The sequence below is a fragment of the Amblyomma maculatum genome, unplaced genomic scaffold (assembly GCF_055883805.1).
Source record: "Amblyomma maculatum isolate TAMU_Amacu unplaced genomic scaffold, ASM5588380v1 scaffold_13, whole genome shotgun sequence".
Taxonomy (NCBI): domain Eukaryota; kingdom Metazoa; phylum Arthropoda; class Arachnida; order Ixodida; family Ixodidae; genus Amblyomma; species Amblyomma maculatum.
This window is the reverse complement of record NW_028146738.1, coordinates 21,137,263-21,163,627: the sequence shown is the minus strand read 5'-3', so window position 1 is coordinate 21,163,627 and position 26,365 is coordinate 21,137,263. Positions and strand designations below refer to the sequence as shown.

Sequence of the window (26,365 nt, the reverse complement as noted above, 5' to 3'; positions counted from 1 at the left end):
CTTTGTCCGCTATGGCTGTAAATCGTAGGGTCTTTAGGGTCCATTGAAGACTAACAGCGATTTACTTTCTTGTTTATGCGCAAATGAAGTGGCATTGTCTTCTCAACGTTTGTACAGTTAACATCTGAAGTCGAAATACCCGCGCGCCCGCGCTGAACTGCTGAGCAGCGCTAGCCGCTCCCCTTTGCTCCGTTTCTTGGTTCAAGCCGATCAATAGTTGCTAGCCAATCCAACCGATATCGTATTGAGTTTGTGTAGCTGCCTGCTAGCTACTGCGGATCATTTCTTGCGAGATGTAGAGCTATAGTAATTTAATCCACAGTTTGGCATTGCTATTCCTCACGTTTAGAGCAATGGATGAGGTGAACGACGAATGGAGGAAAGATGAGATTAGTAGTTTTACCTAGCTGCTGTAGGGGACCGTGTACGCGAAACTCCATAGGAGTGTCTGTTTCCAGCTTAATATTGGTGCATGCGTGATCGTTAGTGAAATGTAGGCCTACACGACGGTGTCTGGGCGAGCTGCAGCTGTTTCTAGTAAGTACAGGGGCTTCTTGATCATTGCTTTGTGCTTGCGATGAGTTGGCGTACGGACGGCAGTTGTCGCTGCCGTAGAGAGCCTAAACTGGATGCGATCAATGGTGTTGCTTTTACATCGGAAACGATATCTCGGCTCTCGTTGCGGTAGCAGGTTCAGTTGAAGCGCGCACGAGAGAAACGGCGAAGTTGTGCGCAAAGCGTTAATTTTGTGCTTGTTTAGCGCCTCTATTCGTATTCGCGCATCTTGCAACTTTATTCTTTACGTCCAGGATGTGGTGCTCTTGGGGATCGGAAATGTTGGCGTCTCTCGTAAGACGTATCACTTCCGCAAGCAAAAAATGAATGAAACTGTTTGTTGCTACCGTGCCCACATACACGTGCTGAATTTGAGACATCAGTTCCCACTTACTATTACGTACGGAGCAGCTTCTCCTGCTTTTATCCGTGCGAATTGTTACGCAGGCGCGTTTGAGAAAGAGATGATTGCGCAATGCATGGACACCTGTTATTATATATGCGGTACCGTGTGTGCTGTACATGGTATTGTTATATCCATGACACCTGCGATCAGTTTTCCGTCGGTTACAATGGACATCTCGGTTGCGACCAGCCTGTCGCCGCCCCGGGTGGGTGGAACTCAGCAGCGTGGCACGTGTAATAAGCGCGAAAGGCTGCGCCTAGCTCTCGATTTTCTTGTTACGCGCTTTCAATGGCGAAACTTTCGAATGTCATCTGATTAGCTTCTTGGGCTGCGAAAGGTGACAGAAAGCAGGCCAATACTTTTTTAACGCAAATGGCTTTGCTTTAAGAAGGTGTGACCTGCTTTTATTTAAATAAATGACATGTAGCTCTTGAGGGTACGTTCATCATGGGAGGCACTAAAGTATTGGCTGTAGTTAAGCACAGGTATGCTAAATAGTAATGCAAGTAACCATCAGTAGCTGTGGCCATTAGTTGAACAAACTGTGTTTCAGTGCAGATTTTGAACACTAGATAGTATGCCAGCATAATATGCCGAGGAATTTTAGTGACTGTGTCTTATATGTATGCAACAGTTATTCTCAGCTGTGGAGTTCACAGGAAGTATCCTCATTTGAACCTGAATGTAAAAAGTAAAAGCTTCAGCCTTGATTTGACCTGTGGCATTTATTTATTACATTTTTGCTCGCTGTAAAGGTCTCTTAATTTTCTGGGAATATTTAGCTGGCTATAGTGATACTAGGACTGTGCCCTCTGTTTAGTCTTGCTCATGTTATAGCAGCCTGTAAGATTAACTATGTTTGAAAAATGGAAAAATTCTCAATCTCTTTCTTCTTGTTCCTTTTGTGCATGGATAAGGAGGGTATGTAAAGTCATTTTTTTCCCTGCATTAATTGTAGTGTATTATTGTATAGAGTTTTCACTTTCTGTGAAAACTGAGGTCATGCACTGAAGTGAAGGTTGATGCATGGCTTCATTTGCGAATTTGGCAAAGTCATCAACTTCTTTGGCTAAAATACTAATCAGTATTGTCTGTCTCATGAGGAAGTAGTTAATTCTTGTTGCTTTGAGGGACTCTGTAATGTCTTGGCTACTGAGCTGTATTTATGAATTCAGGTAACCTGAGTTAATTTTCAAACTGTTTTCAATAATGGATTTCTAGAATGTTGAAAAACCTTAGTCACAGTCAAGAAAGGTGCTAGTAATGTTTGAAATTAATATGTTCATAGAGGACTTTAAGGTGGCATCATAAAAATTAATTGGTTTCTTGGCTATGCCTTCTTCGAAATGTTGGGCATTCAGTGTTACTTTGTGCACTCAAAATGCTTGAGAAAACTGCTGGGGTGTTGTCCAAAAAGGGTTATTGCCTGTTGGTCAGTTATACACTTGTTTTGTTCCATGATGTGACACCTTTGTTAGTTACGTGCTTCGATCTCTTCTGATTAAAATCAAAGCTAATAAAATGGAGTTGTGTAAGAGTCCCTGCTTAAAGGTTGGGCTCCTCACCAGTTCATGCTTTTCACTCTTGCTCAGTATTGGCCCATTGAAGGACATGGGCAAACCTTAGTAAATTTCATCTGAATTGTGGTTTTCATCGTGACACTGCAGGCTGAAGCTGCGGAGGCAGCGCTACCACCCCTGCCAAGATGAACATAATGCGCAAGTTGCTTGTGGGCCACCAGGGTCGGGGTGCGGGCACCTCTGAAGATGGGGCCCAGAGCTCTCAGCACACAGCCCTAGGCTTGATGCACCTGCACAAGCTCTTTGCTGAGCTCTCGCACCCGGCCCACCCGCTCACCCAGCAAGAACAAGAGCAGCGACTCTACAATATGCTTCCACTTTTCTGCAAGGTGGTACATGCAGTAGTAGCAGAGGAATGCCGAATGGCACTAAGGGACAGCAAGAAAACATGCATACCAAGTGTGTTTTCATGCTGTGCCTTCCTACAGAGGTTTAATGGGTTTTGGCTATCATTTTGTAATGTGAGGGTCTCGGCAGTTTGTGAGTTTGCCTGTTTGAATACCGAGTTAAAGTTACTGTTTTCCTCTCTCTGATTTGTTAAGTTTTGTAATCATGCTGGAATTGGTTGTAACACTTTTGAGCCATGTTTAGATTAGTGCAGCTAGGTAAGCTATCTTTTTTCATGTTTATTTTTCGGTGCAGAAGGTGCATATTCTTGCAAGGTGTGAGACCTGAACTAATTCTATCCATTGCTATTAGGGCGAGGTAGTAGCAGTGACAATGTGTCAAGTTGTAATTTATTTAGTCCTCTTTACCCAAAAACAGGCTGCTGCATGGCCTTGACATGCATTTTGTACTAATGCTTCCTACATATGAAGGTGCTCATAATAAATAGTTAGTGTGTAAAGGTAGGAACAGAATTATCCTCCAGCAAATGCTCAAACAAGTAACATTTATCTAAATTTTGATGATTACTTGTTGATTACAGCTAACAGCTATTTCCTACAAGTAAGGGTTGGAGTTTTCAATTGGTATTATCTGAACATTCAGCTGGCATTTTCAGTATCCATTTTAGAACATAACTTGCTTTTTTTTTTTTATTGGGGGGCGGGGGCAAATATACATTTTCAATTAATGAATCACGCACTTTTTTTAGTGATTTAATGTGGTAATTCTACTTGGTGAGATGTCACTGAAGAACCTATCTCTTACAAATTTTTGTCAGCAGAAACTGTTTATTTACCAGCAAGCAATTTGCAGATGGTAGCATTTCGAGCTGGGCTTGCAGAAGGCATTGTTATTGTCATTAAAAAGTAACTTGTTTAAGTGAAACTGCCAGTAGGCAAGAACGCAATTGGAAGTTCACTTCTAGAAGCTAGACTGACATACTATTGTTGAGTTGTTACTCTGGATTGAACAAGAGGGCTGGGCATCGCAAATTCTGTGATGGAACTTGTGCTGAGCTGTTACGGTAGCCAGAACATGATGCTTTTCATAACGTTGATGCGTGGTTACATGTCTGTGTCCTACGTGCTGCTGATAAACCTGCTAAGTGCTCTGAATAGGTGATTACAGTCAACAAAATCATCTATATAGCAGGCGGCAGTGAGGTGGTGCTTCCTGGTCTGCAGAGGTGTGTAAGCTATAGCAAAACAATACCTCAAATCTCCAAGCTGCACTGCTTAACCAAAGATACTGCCATCACTTCATATTGCTGACTTACTTAATCAATTTTTGTCTCTGACTGAGTGTAACCTGTACTCAATGTCCATCTGGGTATGCCTTGCATGCCAACAATATTGACTTTTTCTGTTAGAACCAAATTTTAAAAACTGAATTTGGCCTACTGTTATCATTTTTTTTTGTTCGAACCAAAAATATCCAGCCCTTAGATATGAGTAATCATGATAAATTTGTTAGCAGTAGTTTTAAAGCATTTCAACAAGAAATTAAATGTTTATTTTATTAATAATACTCCACTAGCGTGTTAACATATCAGATGCCAGTGTGGCCTATACAGATTTTTTATCTTCATTTGCAGTTCAGCCTCCTAACCCATCATTGTAGCTTGACCCTGTTGTCATGAGCCATTACCAAAGGCAGCCGTGAATGTGACATTACAAGTATTATGGGTCCTGAGATTTTCAAACTGTTGATAGAATGACATTATTTTTTTTGGCTGCATTTTTTTATTAATGACCTTTGAAAGTATTGCAGAACAAACACAGAACCACTCATTTAATGGGTTCTCATGACAAGCAGCATTCATTTTATACTTCATTCTTCTGCGCTAGTTCACGTCAGACATATATCCGATTCCCATTGCTTACTTTTAGATGGAGGCCAATGCTTTTTCTTTGCTATGTGGGATTGTTGCTAGTGAAAGCATCACAAAAGGCACAGTGGCAATGAATGTTAAAATTTGCTACTTTCCTGGGCATAAAACACCCTTCCGTGTTTTGTTCACAAAGTACTATATGTATATATATGTATGATGTGACATTCGGCGAGTAGAGCTTCAACTACGTTGGAAAGGAAGACTCAGCCTCTGTCACTCAGCAGCTCACGCGGCGCGCTGTAGCGAAGAACAAAATGATGTAGCAAAAACAGGGCAACTTCACGGGCAGTAGCGGCAGGTAGGGCGGCGGTCTCCGCATACCGGATGAGGTGGTCGCTGCCGACGATAGTCCAGCGGTTCCCAGAGACCGTGCAGGGAAGTGGCCTGTAAAGATAAACACCAACACGATCAAAAGGACGGGCCGGGCATGGAAGGGGTTTTAAGGGCCCAGAAACATGAGGTGTGGATGACTTGCGGCGCTGACAGGCTATGCAAGAACGGACATATCTGCGAATATAACCATACATGCCGCGCCAATAGTAGCGTTGAGAAATTCTTTGAAACGTCTGGGCTACACAAGGATGGGCACACTGAGGATCGGCATGGAAAGAGGCGCAAATTTCATGTCATAAATGGCGGGGAATGACCAGAAGCCACCGTTGACGATCAGGCATATAATTGCGGCGGTAGAGAAGACCGTCTCATAAGGCAAAGTGTGGTACTTGATGGCGTAAAGTCCGAGAAGGCGCAGCATTTGAAGAAGTGGACACGATGCCGATAAGAGATGCGAGCCACGAGTCTTTGCGCTGCTCTGCAGGCATATCAGTGATGGTTAGAGAGGAGAGGACGGGATCAGCCGCCGTGGAGCAAGCAGGTTCGCTGGATAGGGGAGAACGAGACAGAGCATCGGCATCTATGTGTTTACGGCCAGAGTGATATATAACGCGGATGTCAAATTCCTGAAGGCGGAGAGCCCATCGTGCGAGGCAGCCGGACGGGTCTTTAAGAGAGGACAGCCAACAATATATATACATATATTGTAGTGTGGTAATCCGTCATCATAGCCACTGCCATGCATCGCGTGCTGTCGCATTCGAGGACGAAGAAGTTTGTCGCTGCCTTGCTGATTCGCCACACCTGACGCTCCGCTGCGAGTTCCTCCTGAGCGGCTGGATCCATCTGGGCTTACTGAATAAACACACCCCTACAATATATATATGCTTGTCCTAAGGAAATTTCTCTGTGTGAGTGCTATGGGAAAGCAGTCAAATGGTCTGGCATTGTTCATCTTATCCAAGGATTTGTCGTAACCCTAGTTTCTCTTAATGGGAGTGTGTGCTGTATATAGGAAGTTACAATGGCGGCTTCCTATGAGAAAGTCATTTGCTACATAAAATAAATATCACTTTAGCACAGCAGCCTTGCATAACACTAAGGAGCACCCTGACTAGTGATACAGGTCACAACATCTCAGTGCGTGTAATTTATGTATTTATTTGAGGAATACTGTCAGCTGCCAAGGCAGAAGGAGCACAGGATTCAAAAGCGTATCGGTAACAAAATAACAACAAAGGAGGACCATACCACAATGCTACAGCTCTTTTAAGACTAACCAAAGACGTGAGAGCAAAGAGAATGCAGTCAAACCATCAAATGTCAACCGTACAGAATGCTCCTTTACTCTTACGTCTGTGCATTGGCTTCAGCCAGATTTTCCATGTCAGTGCCGACCCACTGAGCAGTGTCAGTAAAGGTTGCCAGCCTTTGTTTGATGTGCACTCTTTAATTTTAATCATTTGTACAGAATTATTTGGTGCTAGCTGGTTCATTACTGGTGGAGGTGCCATTTCATGTGTTCATGCCATAAGTGGCATCACTTCAGGTCTATTTCTTTCGCAGATGGAGGAAAGAACAGTGCGAAAAAATGAGGACGAAGGAATACATGCAAACACAGGATGGGTGCAGCACCCGTCCTGTGTTTGCGTGTATTCATTCGTCTTCGTTTTTTCCCGCTGTTCTTTCGTCACTTAGTCATCAACCAGCGAGCCCAGGCAAAAGTCTTTTGCAGATGTAGAAGGTGAAATTCTGTCACATTTTCTTTTTATGGTGATGCGTACAATTTTTGTATGTCAAGGCTCATGGGGACATCTTTCTCACCCACCTCTTCTGCTCTGCTGTCTGAGAACTCTTGTGTTTTCAACAATGAAGTTTCCTCACTTTTGGCACTTTAATTGGAAAAAAAAATTGAAGCATTGGTGCTTATGCCATTATATGCTGCAAAGATGCCATTCTGTTTTTACATGCTTCTTTTCTTCAAACCCTATTTAGGCCATTACTGCAATTGCTTGAAAGATAGAATAGAGCTGTAGGCAAGCTTAATTCATCTAGCATGCTTCTGTGAAGGGAACGAAACAATAGGTTTAAGTATCTGGCTGAGCTATACTTGTCCAAGGCGATAAAGGCATTAAAGCCTGTGACAACAGGGTTCTTTCAAATCTGAGAATTAAGCACTTAATTTTAGCCTCTGGAGAGTATGCAGTTTTATTGCGATAGCAATACTGCACCAGGTTTCGGCCTGTCGCGTTGTCCCAGGAAGGGCCACGTTTGACCTTGAACGGCCGAGACGAAGAAGAACGCTCGATCACCAGCAGCTAATGCTTTCGCTCCACATTCGGTGGAGCAGCATTGAACCCTTCTCATTTATATGTGGGCTGGTAGCTTATGCTCTCTCGTCAGGCTCTTAAATGATGAGCGTAAGTGTCCCCAATAATGTGGCACCTTACACTGATAGGACGTATATAGGGGAATAATGTAGCAGGCAAAAGAAGCTTCTGCCGTTGCTATCGCAATTCAACTAGGGTTAACCAGAGTTAAGCAACAAATAATTTTTTTAGTTCGGTTTATTTCGTGGCCCGCATACAAAGATCTCACAATTTTCGGCCGTCTCTTATTACTACCTAAAGCTCCTTCAGCTCAAGTTTGGCTTTGGTCAGTACAGTTCAGGCATTACCCTTTGAACATCCATGCGTCTGGTGCCTAATATTCATTTATAGCCAAAATTTGGCTGCTGTTCTGTGGGACTGCCTTAAATGTACATTATCCAGAGCAGTATATTTTTTGAGGGTGCTTTATTTCAAGTAATGATAGCAAGGGCTGTAAATCAATGTGATATATAACAAGGCCTATATGCCTGGCTTTTTAAATGCAGCAACATTGGGATCAAATGTTGTAACTGAACATGACATTGTCATGGAAACTGCATAAACACCTACTTCACAAATCACATGAAGGGCGTTTTTAATTTGCTGCATTAAATGTTCTAATAGCACCATTCGATCAGTGTTCAATGTGGGAAAAAGCAGACCAGAGTGTCAAAAGAACCCTCCATAGTGGCTCAGTGGCTTTGGCCTGTGATTGCTGTTCCCAAGGTCATGGGTTTGATCTTGGCTGCGATGTCCGCATTTCTTTGCAGGGGAAGTATAGTAGATGAAATGCACTGACATTGCCTTTGTGCTATGCAATGTCAGTGCATGTTAATGAACCCCTGTCGGTGTAAATTAACCTGGAGCCCTCCACCACAGTGTCCCTCTTAGCCCTTATGTTTTTTCAGGGTGTCAAACGCTTGAGTTTACAATTTTATAGTGTTTACTCTTCAAAACTGCCATTTTCATACTCAATATTTTCAGCCATGGTGCTGGTTCATAAATTCTAAATGGTGATCTTCCCTTTAACGATGACCGTGGTCAGTTTTGAAATATATAACCTTGCACCATAATTACACAAATTTAAACGAGTGTATTAGGTAATTTAATTGATTATTTACCCTTGAAGCTCACTCTATCACATTCATAATGCAATCCACCTACATGGACCACAATGATTTATCATTCAAGCCTTTAAAAAGAAATCTAAAAATGTCTAGGCTAATAAAAGAAATAACGCCCAATATATTGCTTCAGCCTATGGTCACTTATTCCTTTGAGCTTTGTTGTAGATAGTTTGCATGCAGCTTGTTTATGGTTATTCTGAGGTGGGTGACTTGTAAGTTAGATTTATTTTACGTAATGAAAGCAAGGAGCATTTTTATTAGGTTATGTGATGTGATCTATTAGTGTTGTGTTTACTCAAATATAGGCCAACAAGCATTTAATTTGGAATGTTGGCTGCAAAAAGTTTTGCGTGCTATAATAATATACATTCTTTTCTAACCTATGTCACAGCAGGATTGGATTTATGGGGAATTCTTGGAAGAGCTAGTGGCGGTGGACCTACTTGCTTGATGATTTTCTTGGGCATTTTTGATGCGAAAAGCAGGGGCCACTATGGCTTTCCCAGGAAAATTGAAGCTTGAGAGTGAAGGAGAAGGGGAGAGATAACTTTTTCAGCCTCCTACCAAATCCATCTACATTTTGGAGTAAAGAACAATGTAGGTTTGTTTGGTTTCTTGTGCACTCCTTGCAAAAAAAAAAAGTTGAGACAAACTGCTTTACGTGTTTTTCGCTTGATACATTTGATACATTCAAATATGGCGCCAAGCCATTGGCTAATGAGACCATTTTTACCTTTACTTAAATTTTTTGCCTCTAATTAATTATCTAATTAACTTATTGGCCTAGTTATTTTTTCGGACACAATAATATGTCACCCTCTATTGATTGACACCACTCATTAACACCTACCACTTCCCGATTACTCACAACTGCTACGGACATGATTTTGTTGACGCGACCTGCGGACGCGGTCTGTGGACAGAAATCTGCAAACATAGCGAAGTAATGCTTAGCATTAAAAAAAATGCAAACGGTTTCTTGCAAAGAATCTTCCCAGAATGTTCACATGAAGTTGCGGAAAATGTTTTGCGGGGAAGCCTAATACTGAGAAGTGTCCTTTTGTGTGATGAGTATAGAACCACCATGCTTGCTTGTGTGCAGTGCATAGATCTGACATGGCCAAATTTTTGTGTCGCATGCATGTCAAATGCCACGCATTGTCTCCAGTCGACCTGGACACTTCGGGGTAGACCTGCTTGTTGACTCTTGGCTTATATTCAGTTTTTCAACAAACGCGGCGTTGCAATGCTCATTTTCATAACACAGATACCTGCATCAAATGCACATCGCCTGAGGTGTACAAAAGCATGGTGCACCTGTTTTTGGAGTTAGTAATGGCTGCACTGCATAAAGGTTAAAAATAGAACACAGGTTAAAAGAAAAAAAAAAAGACACGATTTTAGAGTTTGTACATAGTTGCTAATAGCCAGCTGGGCTCCTTCGGAATGATCAGAACCAAAGGGGAAGAAAAAAGAAACAACCAACAAAACAAATACAGAATGCTGCCGAAGAAAAAAAAAGGTGGCAGAAGAAAAAAGTTACACCAGTGCTGTTTTGAAGTGGGATGATGTCAGCTTTGTTCATACCCACACAGTTCAGCCCACTTTATGCGTAGTGCAATAAATGTCTTTGCAATTATAACTTCTCATTTATTGTTAGGTATTTTATTTATTGCTTTCACATAACATATTTTGTTGCACCTTGCATTTTCATGTCGCTGATTATTTTTCCAGGTCCTGGGTGCGCAATCATGTCACACAAAGGGGACGTAGCCTACACATAGTTTTTTTAGTTCACTTTTGATAAGACGATTTCTTGGAGTTTTATTTTTTCCTTGAGAGAGGCACGCTGCTGAGTCAAAAGGTGCGATGCAAGGGAATGTAGAGTGAGCGCCGATTGCGTTTGCATTTGCAAGTTTTTAAATTTTATTCTTTTTTCTTCCGGTGCTTTGGCGGGGGGCCTAGGGACTCTTGATTCGTGAGTCTGCTTGTTCGCAGTGCGCTGCAGAGATTGTGCGTTTGCTCGCCTCTTTGTTATGGAAGAGTACTGACCGTATGCGGGGCTGCAAATATATTGAGTACCTCCACGTGAGTTATTTGTACACACGCATACACAGCACGTGTGCCCACACACCTGCAGTTTTGTAGTGGCGGAAAAGAAATAACTGTCAGGACAGAGCGTCTTCTAAAGGGCACATAAATGTTCACGTTTGGAATTAAGCTGTGAAATTATACAAGATATTGTTTTACAAAGGGGCCTAACTTAAGATACAAAAGCTGCCAATTGAGCCCAGTGTACTCGCACAGAAGTAGTCAAATCTTTAGTGCTTTCTTCGCTGCCCCTCAGGCCATCGCAGACAATACCTTACTGCTAAGGGAAGAAAAGGAAGTAAGCATGCACACTGCTCCATGCTTTGCCGCGGGCAGCTCTAAGCCGTCACTCGTTTGAAACTGCGCCATCTGCTTTGGCCAGCCTGCCCATGCCCCTCCTTTCATCCTTTCTACACTACTAGGGGAAAACCGTGCGTGCTGCTGTGTGTGCTTTTCTCGCAGGACGGCTAGACCTCCTCCCACTGCCCCCCACCCCCAAGCACAATTAAGCAAGTGCCGAGAGCATCTCATTTCAGCGCGCTTCGATAACCAGCCTGCCTGCCCCTCCTTTCATCCTTCCTGCGCATTGGACTTGAGAGCAATGTTGCACTCACCCCCCTCCCAGTAGAAAAAAAGACAAAAGAAAAAACACTGGCAAGACACGCAGGAGTGACGTAGACACTACATCACTTTTGCGTCACGTGATTGTGCTCCCAGCACCTGCAAAAATATCCTCCTTTTTCACATAGCCTTCTTGAGTTCACTTCTGATAAGGCGAACTTCTCTTGGCCTCATCAAGTTCGTCTTAAAGGAAGCCCATCATACTTACGATATGGCGCGTAGACCACTGCATGGCGGGAAATAGTCGTAAAGAAAAATACTGAACTGCAATTTTGTTGTAACAATTATTAGAAGCTTGATGTTTTAGTTCCCCATGCACATAGTTTCACCTAAGTCCACTATATATGGATATATGAAGCAGTTTCATGACAACTTATGCATTACTTTCATGATTTATTATATTTTCTACATTTTTCTTGCATCTATTCTTTAAGAGCAGTCATAACTTGCTGGATTTTTTATTGTTATGATATTTTGTTATGGAAACCATTAGTCTAGAGCTGATGTGAAGGGTCTTAAAAAGAAACTTGGGGCTCTTTGTTTGATTGCATTTGCATTGGATAGCTGAAATAATGCAGCTGTGCAGACATTGAAGGCGTAACTTGCTGCTAATAAAAATCCCAAGGAAACATCTCCGTACCAATGCAGAGAAGGCGTGGGGCTGTTTTTTGTGAACGATACAGGGCAGTTTTGAACAGGTGTTCTCAATCCTTTTAGCCTCGGAGTACCCAGATGGTTGTTAAAGGTGCTTAGGAACTTTGTGTGGCTTGGTGTCTGCCTCTTCCTGCCTAACATGTACGTAAAATGGAGCGTACAAGCGTTGAACCTCTTAAAAAATGCCCAAAGCAAGTTTATGACTGGTTACATAATGAAAGTGACCAAACTAGAAGAGTGGAGCTAAAATGTGCCTAAGTTTAGGTGCTCCGAGAACCCAGAAAGCACTGCGAGAAACACGAGTGTTCGGCAGAACCCAGTTTGAAGTCCCTGCTTTTGAAAAATCATTGCTCTGTGCCAGCTTCAATAAATTTCTTACTATTCCTCATTAGTGATGCAGACTGATGGGTAAAAACCTTTATTGTCTTATTTCACATGTGCATTGAAATCAAATTTAGTTTATCAGTACTTTGCTGATGTGGTTCATTTTAAGGCTTTTGCATAGATCTAACTTGTATTCTAATGTTTCAGAACCCCCAATAACCAAATAAGTTTATACGAAGAGCACTTACGTCATTGTTAGTTTGCAGTTAGTGCGGTGCTAACAACATCAGTATTGCTAAAACCTGGAGCAAAATTTGGACTCAGCAGAGCACAAAGGCAAGAGTGAAGGATTATGTAAAAGGCACAATGCGAGAAGAAATTTAAACCTCACAATGCACAAATCCTCACACGACAACCAAAAACAGGCTTCTTAAACGCATTGCAGCTTTCAGAGCACTTGCCAGAATCCCACCCGACAGTGTAGAAATGGGCAGCAGGAGCGAACAGGGTAGGGGTTACCTACACGACTGCTGGATGAAGTCATCATACAACCACCTCACTCATTAATATGACTTCAGAAGGTATTTGATGCTGGCTGGCACTTTAAGATTTTGAAACTAACACTGTCGGAACAGTGCTTGCAAGTGCAGCTGAGGAGGAGCATCATTATCTAAATGATGTGCATCTATAGGACACCAGAGCTGCAAATGTGCAATGCAAAAATCGTATTAAAAATGCATAAACATGCTCTGTGATTCCTAGAATGGCAAAAATTTTAATAGTCATGTTTTTCTTGCCATGTCGTCACTGCTTCCATGTGGTTGCTTACATGTAACGAAAAGGAAACTCACTCCTTGCATCTACCAGTCTGAGATAACCTGAAGCGCATGGTGTATTTGGAAAGCAAAGGGAATTAAAATCACAAGCATTTCATGCATGTTGTGTAATAGCTGGCGCTCACAAGTGATGTAACGAATTAATCACAATGATTTCTTTACTGACAACCATCCTTGTGTTATTCGGTGTGTATGCATGAGAGCAAAGCATTGAACAGCATACGTGCATGCCTCCAGACAGGTAATCCAGGAGTAGCACAGATAAGAATAGTGAATAGTGTGCTTGCACACTGTAATTTCATTCTTTACATTGTCTTCTTTTTGGAGCTGTTGTTTTAACCACTATGTTTTTCAATTTATTCATGCTTAATTCACATTCCATTGACAAGTTTATGTCTAGCACATAGAACTGCATTCCAAAAAAGGCAACTGTTCCTATTTTAATGTTTGTTTCAATTTAAATATTACGAATTCTGGGTGCAAGAAGTAATGCAAATGTGTGTTTATTAATTTTACCAACTTTATAATGGAGTAGTACAAGCTAATGCCCTTAATAATGAAAACTCTGCTTATTATATAAAAACTTTTTCAAGAGTATTTTATTCACCTTTGTATTCAGTTCAGTGCTATCATTATTTAATATAGCTTTCTATTTCTTTTAGTTTGCCAGCTTATATTGAACACCGTTTTTGCAGCTGTGGTGGTGTACTCTTGTACTGCAATTTTCAGTGCACAGTCCATGCTGTTGGTATATCTTGAGGCTCAAATTTGGCATAATTTTTTTCTTCTGGATCGTCGGTATCAATACATTGCCCGCACTCAGTGCATAGAATGACCCAAGGCATATCATGCTGGATTCGATTGCATTCTAATCAAAAGTGTTTTGTAGTGTGCATCTTTAGACAGTCCATGAAGGGCAAAATTTCAGATATGTGTAGCCCACGGACTGTATGGTGTTTTGTAGTCTGCACCTGTAGTCAGTCCACAAAGCCAAGAATTCCCAAAATTTTAACTTTTGAACATGTATAGCCCATGGGCTGCATACTGAAATCTCCGATACCTTGTTCTGACAGTCTGCATAAGATTTAAGGTATGCATAAGTCTATATGGTCAGTTATGTTTCGCATCAGCAAATCCCACTTGTATTGGGCATAATGAAATACCACCATTACGTATACAACTTCTTGCTTCAAGTCGAATGGCTGCGGCAAAGTGAAGTGCTTCGGAGGTGATGTGTCTAAGCGTCAAAACACAGAACCGATCGACTGTGTTGAGCACAACACGTGTACTATACATGCTTTTCAAGCAGCGACCAGGTTCAATGTCAGAGATTCAGTCTTAAGCAGGGCCATACAAGGTCCATGGCCTAGAAATATGAGCACCGCTTCATGTAGCTTTACACTTAACTTTAACTTCAGTGATGATTCGCACAGCCATTATGGGGGGGATTTCATCTGTGCCATCTTCACAGTGATGAGACCTGTTGTTCTTGCAAATGTTTCTGATTAATTTTTAATGGGATTTGATGTGAAGTGATTTGCATATATCTGTAAGGAAACGGGAAGATTCAAACTAGGTGATGAAGGACAGTATGACTAATTGGGCACCTCTGCCTGTTGTCCTCTCATTTTTGTGTGTTGCCCATGTAGTGCCTTTTCAAAAATTGGAATGTATATGCCGACATATATTTGGTGGAAACGACTAGACAGCATTAACAGGTGGGATGGAAGAGAAGGTCACAGACACATCCACTGTGTCCATTGTGGTGTTCATCATGGCGTGCTAGTGTTCTTCTTTTCCACCCCATTTTTTTAGTGCTACTCGGTTGTTTCTGCCAGTATGCACCAACCAGCTCAACTCAGCCCTCTTCCTTTCATTTATTCTTGGGATAGTATATGGTTTAGTGCTGTTATTTAAATTGCTGCTCTTTTTTTTTTTTTTCTGCTGCGTGTTGTACTGTAGATGTCCGTGAATAATTAATCATTGGTTTAGATATTGTAAATCTGTTCTTCATTTTATCATTTGTGTTATGGTTTCTGTATTGCAGGTGTTTGAAAACAGCCCTGCTGCGGATATTATTGACAAATTCAGCGATGTGCTTGCATTCTCCAAACTGGTGTCGAAACTTATGGTTTCTGAGATTCGGAGACGAGCTTCAAATCAAAGTACAGGTTTGTACTTCCATTGGTACAAGTCTGTAGTATTGAGTTGTCGTACAGTGGGATCTTTACTGGAGAGGATTGCCTGCCTAGAATAATAAATTTAGAGTGGATGGCTATGCTAGCATGAGTTCAAGCAAGTTGATAAAGCAGGTACAGAAACAAAAGAGAGCCTTTTATAAAAAATAAAAAACACGTGAAACCTAGGGGTGAAACAGCTTAGTAAATTACCTGCAAGTTTTGCTTCAGGATAACAAAGGCTGAAAATGTACAGCTGGAAGCTCACTATAGTGTCAGGATTAGTATTAAGAGATGAAAAACAGCTTCTCATGTGTTGAAGCAATGACAATTAAGCAATAATGCTTAATCATCATGGTCAAACAAATGTTTCTTAATTTTCACAATTAAGCATGTTGTGAATATTGTAATGCCCAGACCGTATTATACGACCTGAAGGGGGAGGGTGCCAGCACTCATTGAGATGTGTGTCTCTCCGACGCCTATTGAGGTGGAATAACGCAGGCCAGATGATAGCAGCAATATCCTCAGTGCTGCAGATTTCTGGAAAACCTTTGAATAGGACCAGGTTGCCAGTGGTGACTGCTGGTCACTCGCGTAACGCCGCCCATCAAGGCAGCAGAGCAATACGTGGTGCCCTCTGTAAGCCCACGCTGATTGATATATCAAGCCGCCAAACTTAGCTCTACCAATTCTTTTTTTATTTACCTTACCTCTACTACAGTTAAGTTCAGACTGTCTCTGAGTAATATTGTTTGGAGTCACCTTGGATGATGATTGCTGCAAAAGTTTGTTTTAACCAAAGAAGATGTGAAACAGTTCTTGTTAAATGCCTTGCCATGGTGGCTCAGTAGTTAGAGCACTCCACTGTTGAACCCAAGGATGCGGGATGAAATCCAAGCTGTGGCGGTCGCTCCATGGTGAAGATGAGAAGCAAGGCACCCTTGTACTGTGCAATGTCAGTGCAGCTTAGAAAACCCTAGGTGGTCGAAATTTCTGGAGCCTTTCACTACAGCATCCCTCACAGCCTCAGTCGCTTTGGGACATTAAATCATATGAACTTAAACCAATTCTTATTAAGTGGATATTTTTTTTATATGGAGTCTGTTGCAAACTATCTTATTTGAGAATTCATCTTAACCAGAGCATACTCGTTATTGATCACTTCTTTTGCAATTAACGTCTGCTGAGCCAGAAATATTTGTGTGGTACAACCATGCTCTTCTTAAAGGAAGCACTCTGTGGTACTACTCCTTTCTTGCTTTGTTGTTTTATTAATTTTATGCTTGGACAGGTCAAAAGCCACATTTCTTACATGTGGCTTTTCTCAATTTATATGTGCCATAAACACACACATGTTGCTCACTGTATGAGGCTGAATTTCAGTTTTCTGTTGGAAAGCTGGGATGTGGGGAGTAGCCAGTTTTTTATTGTTTGTAGTTTGTGGCTTGGTCTGAGATGTGTGTTATACCAGGTGTTTCAGTGAATCCTCTCCACTAATCTTTAAATGTAGGTTTTTTGAGGTAAAAGGATGCATTTTGTAGTGTAACATTACTAATGCTGGCAGACATCAGAAATCAGGTTAGTCATGTTAACTACGCAGGTGTTAACTAAACTGTAATTATTCTGACACTATTTTTCAAGGCAGAATACCTTTTAGCACAATGCATAAGGGGACATGGCAGGTGTTGAGAAGGATTCCGCCTTGAAAACATGAGCAAACTAGCTTGAAACAAACGTTGCTATTACAGATACGTGCCTGGTTGCAGTGTGAGATTTGTTGCTGATCACTAGTATCAGCCAGATATTTGAAAATGCAGTTACCCTTCACACTTTAGGGGATCAGGGGGATCAGGGGGATTTCTCATGCAATGCGAAAATCGTGTGCCTGCGAAGCTTGCTTGCTAACATCCATTAAAACGCATCTCTCAATGGCACACCTTGGCTGGACGAATATTTAGGGGAATCCCCCAAGGTTGGAGTAGATTTTTAATAAGTGTGTTTGGTTGGGTGGATGTGTCATTGAGTAATTACTCCCTTATTACGCCTTGAATGGTGCTGTGAGTGCTGTGAGCAGCAGGCAACACTGCAGTGTTTGATGGCCATTGGCAAGCATGCTTCGCAGGCACGCAATTTTTTGAAATTGCACTAGAATGGCTGAAAATGTTGGGCCACAACATGAAGGTTAATTGCATTTTGAAAATTTTGAAAACTGATGTGGTAGTTGCTAATGGCCAGCTACAAATCTGTTTTTGCAACTAAGAATATATTCTTAAGCCATAATAGTTAAAAAGTTAACTATTAGGACTTGACTAGCTACTTAGCTACCTGATTGTTGTTATTCACCTGTTTTTTCGATGTCCACCAACAGTAGTATTATACCGCAAAAATCTTGTTATATCAAAAGCCTGTTTATAAAAGTTAGTAATGGGATTCCTCGAAACACCTCGTATTTTAGTTGTATGATCACATTATCCACTGTTATTGATACAGTAACATCACTGTTACTTATACAGCAACAGCTGTATAATAATAACAGTGTAGCTGTTACTGGTAAAGCTGTGATTTTGGTTGCACATTGTGGCCACCGTTGTGCACGGTAGGAGGTAAATATAGTGCTTATTTTCTAGTGTTTTAATGGAAGGTTGTTGTAACCTAACTTGAGGGTAAAATTTTAAGCATATAATTCTACTTAAAATGTGTCCGGGAGTCATTCGTGCCATGAACAACGCATGATTCTGAATTGCAGATTATGTAGCTTGTATTACTTTGCATCTGTAGCCTTGTTGTACAGCAAGCAGTTCAGTAACTATATTTGGAAAACATTTGGTTTTTCTGTAAACATTCAGTTTATTCAATTATAAGTGGCGGCAAGTGAATTTGTTCATATGCTTATTATTAGTTCTAAAACTTGACCTCCGCCTTGTCTTTTTGTAGATCAGAAGTTCTATGTTTGATGTTTCCAATGAGACGTTATACTGGGTGATCTCTTCTAAGCTCTTCAAAACTTTATTTTAAGAATAGCGAGAGGTACTTCAGTTTGGTCTGTGCAAGTTGATTACACAGCAAAGCAGGCATTGTGTACATGATAGAGCTGAAATGAAAGGCAATGACCTTTCTGGTTCTTAATTTTAGAGCTCAAGCTTATTATGTGAAATATGTGGCTGTCAGCATCAAAGGTGAGCCTAGCTAATTATCTGAATCAGCGTTATGGTTTGAAGTATTGGAAGTGCACTTTTGAAAGCTTAAGTTGGCTGTCCTGCTGTGCACGTTGATAAAATGGCATTGCTTGCATTTATGATGCAGCAAATATAGGTGCAGTTTGTGTGATTTATGAGATAAATAAAGCTAGCATGATTTTAGTGACAAATGGTATTTGTAGCAGCGTCATCTTACATATGTGCTGCGCAGGAAATCAAACTCGACAAGCTTTAAAAAGCTTTTTTTTTGTTTGACACACTATATTTTGAACCATAGTGCTGAACCATAAAATTCAAGAACTGGGCTCATCTTTGACGCTTACAGCTTTCAATTTCGCAATATAGTCTTGTGCCCGAACCAGAAGTTTATAAATTTGGTTACTTAATTTCTGTTGACTAATTGTCCTTTAATTGAGCTCTTTCATATACATAATGTCTGCCTTGCTGTAAAGTCCACCTATAAAATCTGTATCAGTATAATAGCTATGATGGTTCCTAAAATAAATAACAGTCAAAAAAGGTCTCCTGGTATAAGAGAAACTAGATAGTTCATAGGAGCAATGAATGCAGCTTAATAAAGTGACCAAAAATAAAGCTGCAAGAAGAGTGGAGGCATTGCATATGTCCTCATGCAGGTGTGCATTGGCATCCATTCTACTAGGAACTTAGCCATTCTATTAGGGAAAGTAGCTTGCTCCTTTCAACAAACATGTAGAATACGTCCATGAGCTGTGCTGCATTCAGAAATAAGCTTTAACAGCTAGGTTTTGATTTTGTACCACTGATTATGTGGCTTAAATTCTACTTCTCCAGTGCGATTTTTTAATATTTTTTTTTCACTGTGAACTCTGTAACTGAGTTTACATGAATGTAGTTATGTATTGTGTGAACTGTGCTTTGTTTATTGAATCAGATTTGATGTAAACAGATGCAATATTTGCAGAAATTGCATTGCAATAATGCATGAAAAGGGAGTTAAATCGAAATGTAGGCCTCTTTTAATAAGTGCATGTAAAGGTTGGCACATTGTTTTGAAGCGTGCAAGAGAGTACTTCAAACAGAAGAACTAGGCTGATCACAAGTGTGAGGTAGTGCAATTTGCAAGGAAGCTTCAGCAGGCTTTTAGCACGCTTTGGCTGTGGTCTTCCAAGCTGAATTTTAGCTCTAAGCCTAAATGTTGGCTACTCGCCCAAAGAGAGAGACCTTTGTGTGGTTTGGTTTTTTAATTTTTGTACGCAGTTGTTTGACTCAATTTGCTGTGTTTGCTTCACGTGCCACCCAGAGAGTGCAAGCAGTGCCATTGCCCAGTTCCTGGAAATTGAGAGCACAGAGGAGCAGAGCCGAGGCTGGATGTTGTTGGCCACCATGAACCTGCTGGCTAGTGGTGGGGCCCCACTGGTGGAGGTGATGACCTCAAGTGCCCTCCCATCTACTTTGGTCAAGTGCCTCTACCTGTTCTTTGACCTGCCACAGCTGCGTGACCCTGACCGGCTTGAGCCTCACTGCGAGTTCACGCCTCGGGAACGACGCATCCTGCTCCAGAAAGTTTTCGTCCAGGTGTGCAGGGTTTGAAATGCATGATCATCTTCACGTCAGAAGGAGGCTGCTTAATTGACTTGTCCTCATGAATTAATCTATAACCTGTCTGTCAATTATGTTTTCAATGTAGTTCTCAGGGTACTCCGAAATCATTTCTAACACAATTAAACTTCGGCAGTTCGAACTTGTTGCGTACTCATTGGTTTGTTTGATTTGTTTATCATTTTCTTTCACCAAGTAAATGAAGTGCTGCAATTTTTATTCATGAACAGTTGAATGAAGTGGAGCTGTAGTGTGCAAACAGTCTTAGTTTTAGGTTGCAATGTAGTCTAGAATTTCTAGTAGTAACATTAAACTAAAGCGGTACTGTTTGATCAAAAATTTTGTTGCGGCAGTATTCGGCTGAAGTAAGTTTCAGTCATATGCTACAGTAGAATTTTGGGGATATGAATGAGGTTGATATGGATTTTGGGATGGTACAAATTCATGTATTATGTACAATGTGAAGAATTTCTGTTGTTTCGAACACTCTCCCGCGCCATTGTGGATGATTCAAATGTGCAAACCGCAACCGCAGTCTTGAGCCCTACGCACGGCCTGCACATGATTGGCTTTGCTATCGCCAGCCATGCTATGTACAGTGAACAGTTGATGACGGCACATGTGGCGGGTGTGCACGGCCCTCACATCTTTGATTCCGTGATCGCCAGTAGTGCTGTATGCACCGCGAGTAGCTTGCGGTGGCCCATGGCCCGCCAATTGCCGATGTTGCAATTGCTAGTCGCGTTATGCACCTCGAATATTTGGCAACGGTGCACGTGGCTGGTGTGCACGGCCTGCAGCAGTTTGCTGTGGTGCGTAGAGATTACCGTTGTTGCAATATTCTGTCGTGCAGTACGTGTCGTGAAAAGTTCGCGCCGGCACGTGGCACGCACATTGCCGAAGTCGAGATCGTCTCTCACACTGTACATGTCGGGAGTGGCAAGCTGTGTGACCATGCGGCCGTAAATAAATCTTCTCGGCCATAAACAGACATCTACATGAATGCCTTTCCAATGCTTCTTCATACTGATTTTTGTTTGTTCTGATGATACTAGTTTTCAATGATATGAATTTTTTCGCAACCCTTTGAGATTCGAATCACTTAGGTTCTACTGTATGCTTTTTATAAGAAAATACAACTTCTTAGAAACTGCAACTGGAGGTTGTAGCACTTTTTTGAGGCTGCTATGCAGTACGGAAACAATAACTTACAGTGGCACTTCTATTTCATGCTTCTAATATGCGTAACAACTACTGCTGAAGGCCTACATTATGGTACAGTAGCCGACTGACTTTTCAGGCTTCAGCATTGCATAATATTTCGGATTTTTGTGAAAAATCATCATACATAGGATAGGAATGTGTAGAAATTTGCAGTCAATATTTTTGACTCGGAGAAGTTCGAAAGTTTGATTTTTTGACTAAAATTAATGCTAGCATAACTCCAAAACTTCACTTATTCAACTTGGAGTAAATATCAACTTTACAACAAGCATAGTCTTCACTGCTGTGGAAGCTGCGATCTTGAATTCAAATGGATTGAGTAGGATGGGTGAGCTTCACAGTTTTTATACCCAGTTTTTCCCACTTGAGTTAATGGCATGCTGTTCGTTCTGCTAGAGAAGGCCTACAAACAAGAGTGACTAAAAATCATGCAGCCTGGGCTCGCAGTCTCATCAATGGCAGCACAGCACCTTCTGCGGTGGCCTGAACAACACACTCTCCATGGGATGGAGGGAGGTGTTGGGTAGGGGTGAGGGGGGGGCGGGGACAGTGTACAGGGCTCACTATTTATTGTGAACGTAACCACATCGTTACCCAGGGAAACGGATGCTGTCCTTGCCTCGCACAGTGCACATTGTATGACGGGTGACGACAGGTGGGCATTGTGGCGCATTAACTGATGGCATGGTTCATAGTGTGATGCGTAACGGTTTCATATGTTTATTGGTATCAGTGGCGTAAGTTGTGATGTGGACAGATGCAGCGTGGACATCACAAAAGCATGACTCTGGCGGCTAGCAAGCAGGACAAGGGGAAGAGTGAAATTTGTGTTTTTTCAAGCCAGTTTTCAAAGCATTGTGATTGTTTTGAATTTTGCGCATTTTTTGGCCTAGTTTGAGGGTCCGATTGAGTTCGAAAAATTGGTCATCACCTATATTAGCCGCACCTGCTTTGTACTACACCATTAGCCAAACTGGAACATTGAACAATTGTAGATTTTGGAGCTTAAAAATGCATTCCACTAATAGGGCAAGTGCTGGCTCTGAGCTTTTCAGTGCATATATATATATATTTTTTTTTCAGATTTTTCTTTTTATTATTACTGCCTCGTTTGCTCAAAATAAGTTTTCATTTTAATTAGTTGTCTTTAGCCATGTAGCAGTTGCATTAAGTATGTTTTCTCTGCTGTCCTGTGCAGGTCCTTGTGCGACTTTGCAGCCACCCAGCCCCTGCGGAAGAGTTGGCACGAAAAGATGACCTGACTCTGCTTTTTAGTGCCATTACCACCTGGTGTCCTCCGTATAACAATGTGTGGCGCAAGAGTGCCTCAGAAGTGCTCATGACTCTGTCTCGGCATGGTCTCACCGCTCCTGTTGTCAATTACATCCATAGTGAGTGGCCTTGCATTGTGTCAGCTCCCCGTGGGAGGTTGCCTGAAATAAACCAGAAAATGTTGCTAGAAATAAACCAGCAGATACGAAACAGTATTGGATTCAGTTTTTGCCTGTGCAGGGTGTTTCAAATTATTCGATACACATTTGTGTTTCTCAAACTATGAGAGATACTTCGGTGCACTCTCTGCAGGCGGGTTGTTTGGCAAGGGGGATATTCTGTTCGTTGTAGAGCCTAATTATTATATGATAAACTAAAATGAACCATATAACTTTTGATATTTTATTTGAAGGAGCTGTATTAAATCTTGAAATTGAGGGCTGTCAACATCGGGGGTGAGCCCTCCTTTTATGTTTTCTTATTCGACAATGTGGCTTGGAATATCAGATGTCAAAAATATGTATCTGAAAGCTTGTTGAGTCAACTTTCACACATTGTACAGTTGTAAAATGGTGTCATTTGCATTTTTTAGGCATCAAATACAGATGTGCCATATGTGTATTTGATGAAGTTCAGGTGTTTTTGCCAACAATACCATGTTCAGCAATGCCATTTTATAAATGTGCAATACATGAAAGCCAACTCGGTGAACTGTCGTATTCTTGACGTCTGATACTTTGAGCCACATTGCTGATTAAGAAAATTTAAAAAGGGGACTCGGTGTTAATATGTATTTATGGCCTTAAAATACGCAGTGTAATATTACCCCTTAAAATCTAGAATAATAAAATGGAATAATTAATCTCAGTTAATAATTGCTAAATTATGCAACATTTATAATATCCACCTTTCCATACAATCCACCTTAGGAGGTCGCAATTGTGTATCTTTTACTACTTTTGAAAGAGAAATTTGTATAGAGTAATGTAAAACATCTTGTATATCTAAAGTGAGTATTCATTCTAAGTTAGTTTCGGAAACTGCATTTTGCAGTTACCTTGAAAATGTTGCTGTCCTAACCTTTCAGTCTTGTGTGAGACCAAGTTGTCCTAGTTCAGGACATTGATGTTGCCAAGACAACACTCCTCAGCTTCACACTTCTGCTGGTAGTGCTCTTAATAGACCTAGTAGGTTGTTCATTCTGGACAATTTAATTAGGAATAAAAGACACGGACAGGAGAAGAAGTACAGCACACATGAACGCTACGTCAGAACGTGTGTCCTGTCTTGACTTTCTTTTCCGTGTCTTTTCATCAGCGGAAATGCCTGAAATAAGACACTGCTGTTCAGCAATTGTTTTGGATACTTACTATAATGTGTGGCTAGCGCTTAACTTTTTTTTTTTTTTTGTTTCTTTGCAGGCAAAGGTTGTGTGGCTCTGTGCGTAGAAAATGTGCAAAGGGTGCAGGAACTGTCCCCACTAGAAGTCGTAGAGATGTTTGTCACCATTTTTTGTTTCCTGAAGGACTCAAGTGAAGTCTCACAGCTGCTGCTTGATGACTTCCGCTCTTGCCAGGGATATGTGTTCCTTTCAGAGTTTCTGCTGAGGTAAGCACATAGATTGTGCTAGAGATTTGCACGGGCTCAACTAGAATCATATTTTTTGCTGTGTTTACATGGTAGTGAGATGAAAGCAAAAAATTTTAACAAGGGCTCTCTTGGGATATGCTTTAGAAATTTAAGTGTCTGACTTTTCAACTGAGTAAAGTGGTAAAAGTATCATCAATATAATAAGGGCACAAAAACTACAGTAGATTTAAAAGGCTGCTTGCATTTCCTGCAAGGCTTTTATGCATGCTTGCTTCAGGGATTTATATTGAAGCCTGTAATATTGATACCTTCACTGCAAGCAGTTCAGTTCTTCCCAGCAGTTGCAGTGTGGCTTGTATGGTGGGCTCCAAATAATTCAGACATGCTGAAATCATTCAGGTTATTTAAACTAATTTTGGTCCTGTCAACAACTGTATTAAAAGCTTTTCTCCTTATTTTGAACTGTACATAATTAAAACACATTTTTGCTCCTTGTTGAGTTTAAATGATCGGAAATCGATTGTATTGAATTCAGTTATGTCATATACCTTTTAGATAACCTGAAAAAAATGCTCTCGCAGTGTGTATTTCTAGGCATACCGTGAGTTCATTTAGTGTGTAACTAATGCCACCTTTTAACTTGATACACAAAAGTTTGGTAAAGTGGGGGTCTGGACTAGCTGGTAAATCATAGTACAAAAATACAAAAAAATTTATTGAGAGTACACTGTTGAAATGAATGATCATAACAGAAGACATTTCTAATTTTCAGACTGGAGCAAAATAGCTCCCAGGAAGCTTGCGAAGCTCTAAGAAATCTTGCTGTGCTAATGACATCTCTAACAACGTGTGGATATTATGAGCTGAAGCCTAGCCAAGCTAGCACTGGTTCACTCTTTCAAATTCCTGGGTTTACGTTACCACAACCATCTGGGAAAGGTTTGTAGCTCCGATTTCCTTTTGTTATGCATATATGTGTGTGTGTACCAGAAGCAAACTTACAAAAAAAAAAATATTAAGTCTAAAATGGCTTAATAATTTGCAGTTATGTCATGTTTATCATAAAGTGGCTATTATAATGACAGCCTTTTATTGAGTTTTAGTTTTTGACTTAAATCTTCTATTGACCTTTCCTTTTGAGGGTGTCAATATAAGGTTGAGCCTCCCTTACACCATATAGAGTTTTGAAGCCCCCATTTGCCTTAAGGATATTTTCTCAGCATACAAGGGAGAAACGAAAAAGAAAAAGCGTGTCAATTCATTGAAGTTGTGTTGACCTTTTGCAGAAATGGTCTTTTAAATTGGGGAAGTCAGCCTACTTGCAGTGGCGACAGTATTTGTAGGATCTCCAACTGCTAGTTTTAATTAAATGTGTGGTTGCATGACTGTAAGACACTTTGTTGGGCTAGTTGGTGCATTGCATGAAGAAAGACTAACCAGCCAAGAAGACACACACTGGAAAAAACAGACGCAGAAAGAAAGAGGCATCTGTTCTTTCCTGTGTGCGTCTTCTTGGCTGGTTAGTCTTTCTTCTTGCATGGCTGCTTATTTTCAAGCGGTGACTCCACTGACACCCACTAGATGTACGCGCCATGCTCTCGCATCCAACTCTGCCGTGTGTCAGGCATTAGAAGCAAGCACCCACCTCCATGGGCCTTGTGCTAGCTCCCTCTCTAGCTCATGCCATCGCACTTAAATAGCTAATTTTACATGGGGAAGAGCGGCTGCGGCAGCTGCAGTCAGCTCTGACTCGTCCTGCGGAAGTCAGGGGAGCCCGGTGTCTTCCAACTGGTGTACAGCACATGCATGGCAGATGTAGTGCTGGTGCGAACACCTGGTAGGTGCAGATCTGGACACCGCGCTCGCATCTGCTGCTGCATGCATGTGTAGACCGGCTCCATCATATGCACATGTGTGCAGGTGCTCTGTGCATACGTCTAGGAAGTATCTATGGAGTCGGACCTTGGTTGCACGTGCACTGCGGTACATCCCAGAGGAGGCATGTTAAACCGAAACCATGTGATGCAGATGTTCCACAGACTTTATTCACTTGATAGGAATTGCTTTTGGATTTCAAATACAAAATACTTGGATTGAGCCAAATATTGAATACCGAACTGTTCGACCGAATTTTCAAAATTATTGAA

General features: G+C 41.3%; 1 protein-coding gene across 1 annotated transcript in view; it reads left to right on the top strand.

The window, feature by feature from the left end:
- The first annotated feature begins 228 nt into the window (after positions 1-228).
- Positions 229-26,365, top strand: part of bchs (WD repeat and FYVE domain containing 3 bchs) — a 180,707-nt gene continuing 154,570 nt past the window's right edge. The window contains exons 1-7 of the mRNA XM_084586055.1: positions 229-537; positions 2,629-2,870; positions 15,222-15,345; positions 19,834-20,108; positions 22,555-22,747; positions 24,050-24,236; positions 24,991-25,157. Of these exons, the coding sequence (XP_084442181.1) occupies positions 2,667-2,870; positions 15,222-15,345; positions 19,834-20,108; positions 22,555-22,747; positions 24,050-24,236; positions 24,991-25,157 (1,150 nt within the window). The 5' untranslated portion in view covers positions 229-537; positions 2,629-2,666. The remainder of the gene's footprint in view (positions 538-2,628; positions 2,871-15,221; positions 15,346-19,833; positions 20,109-22,554; positions 22,748-24,049; positions 24,237-24,990; positions 25,158-26,365) is intronic.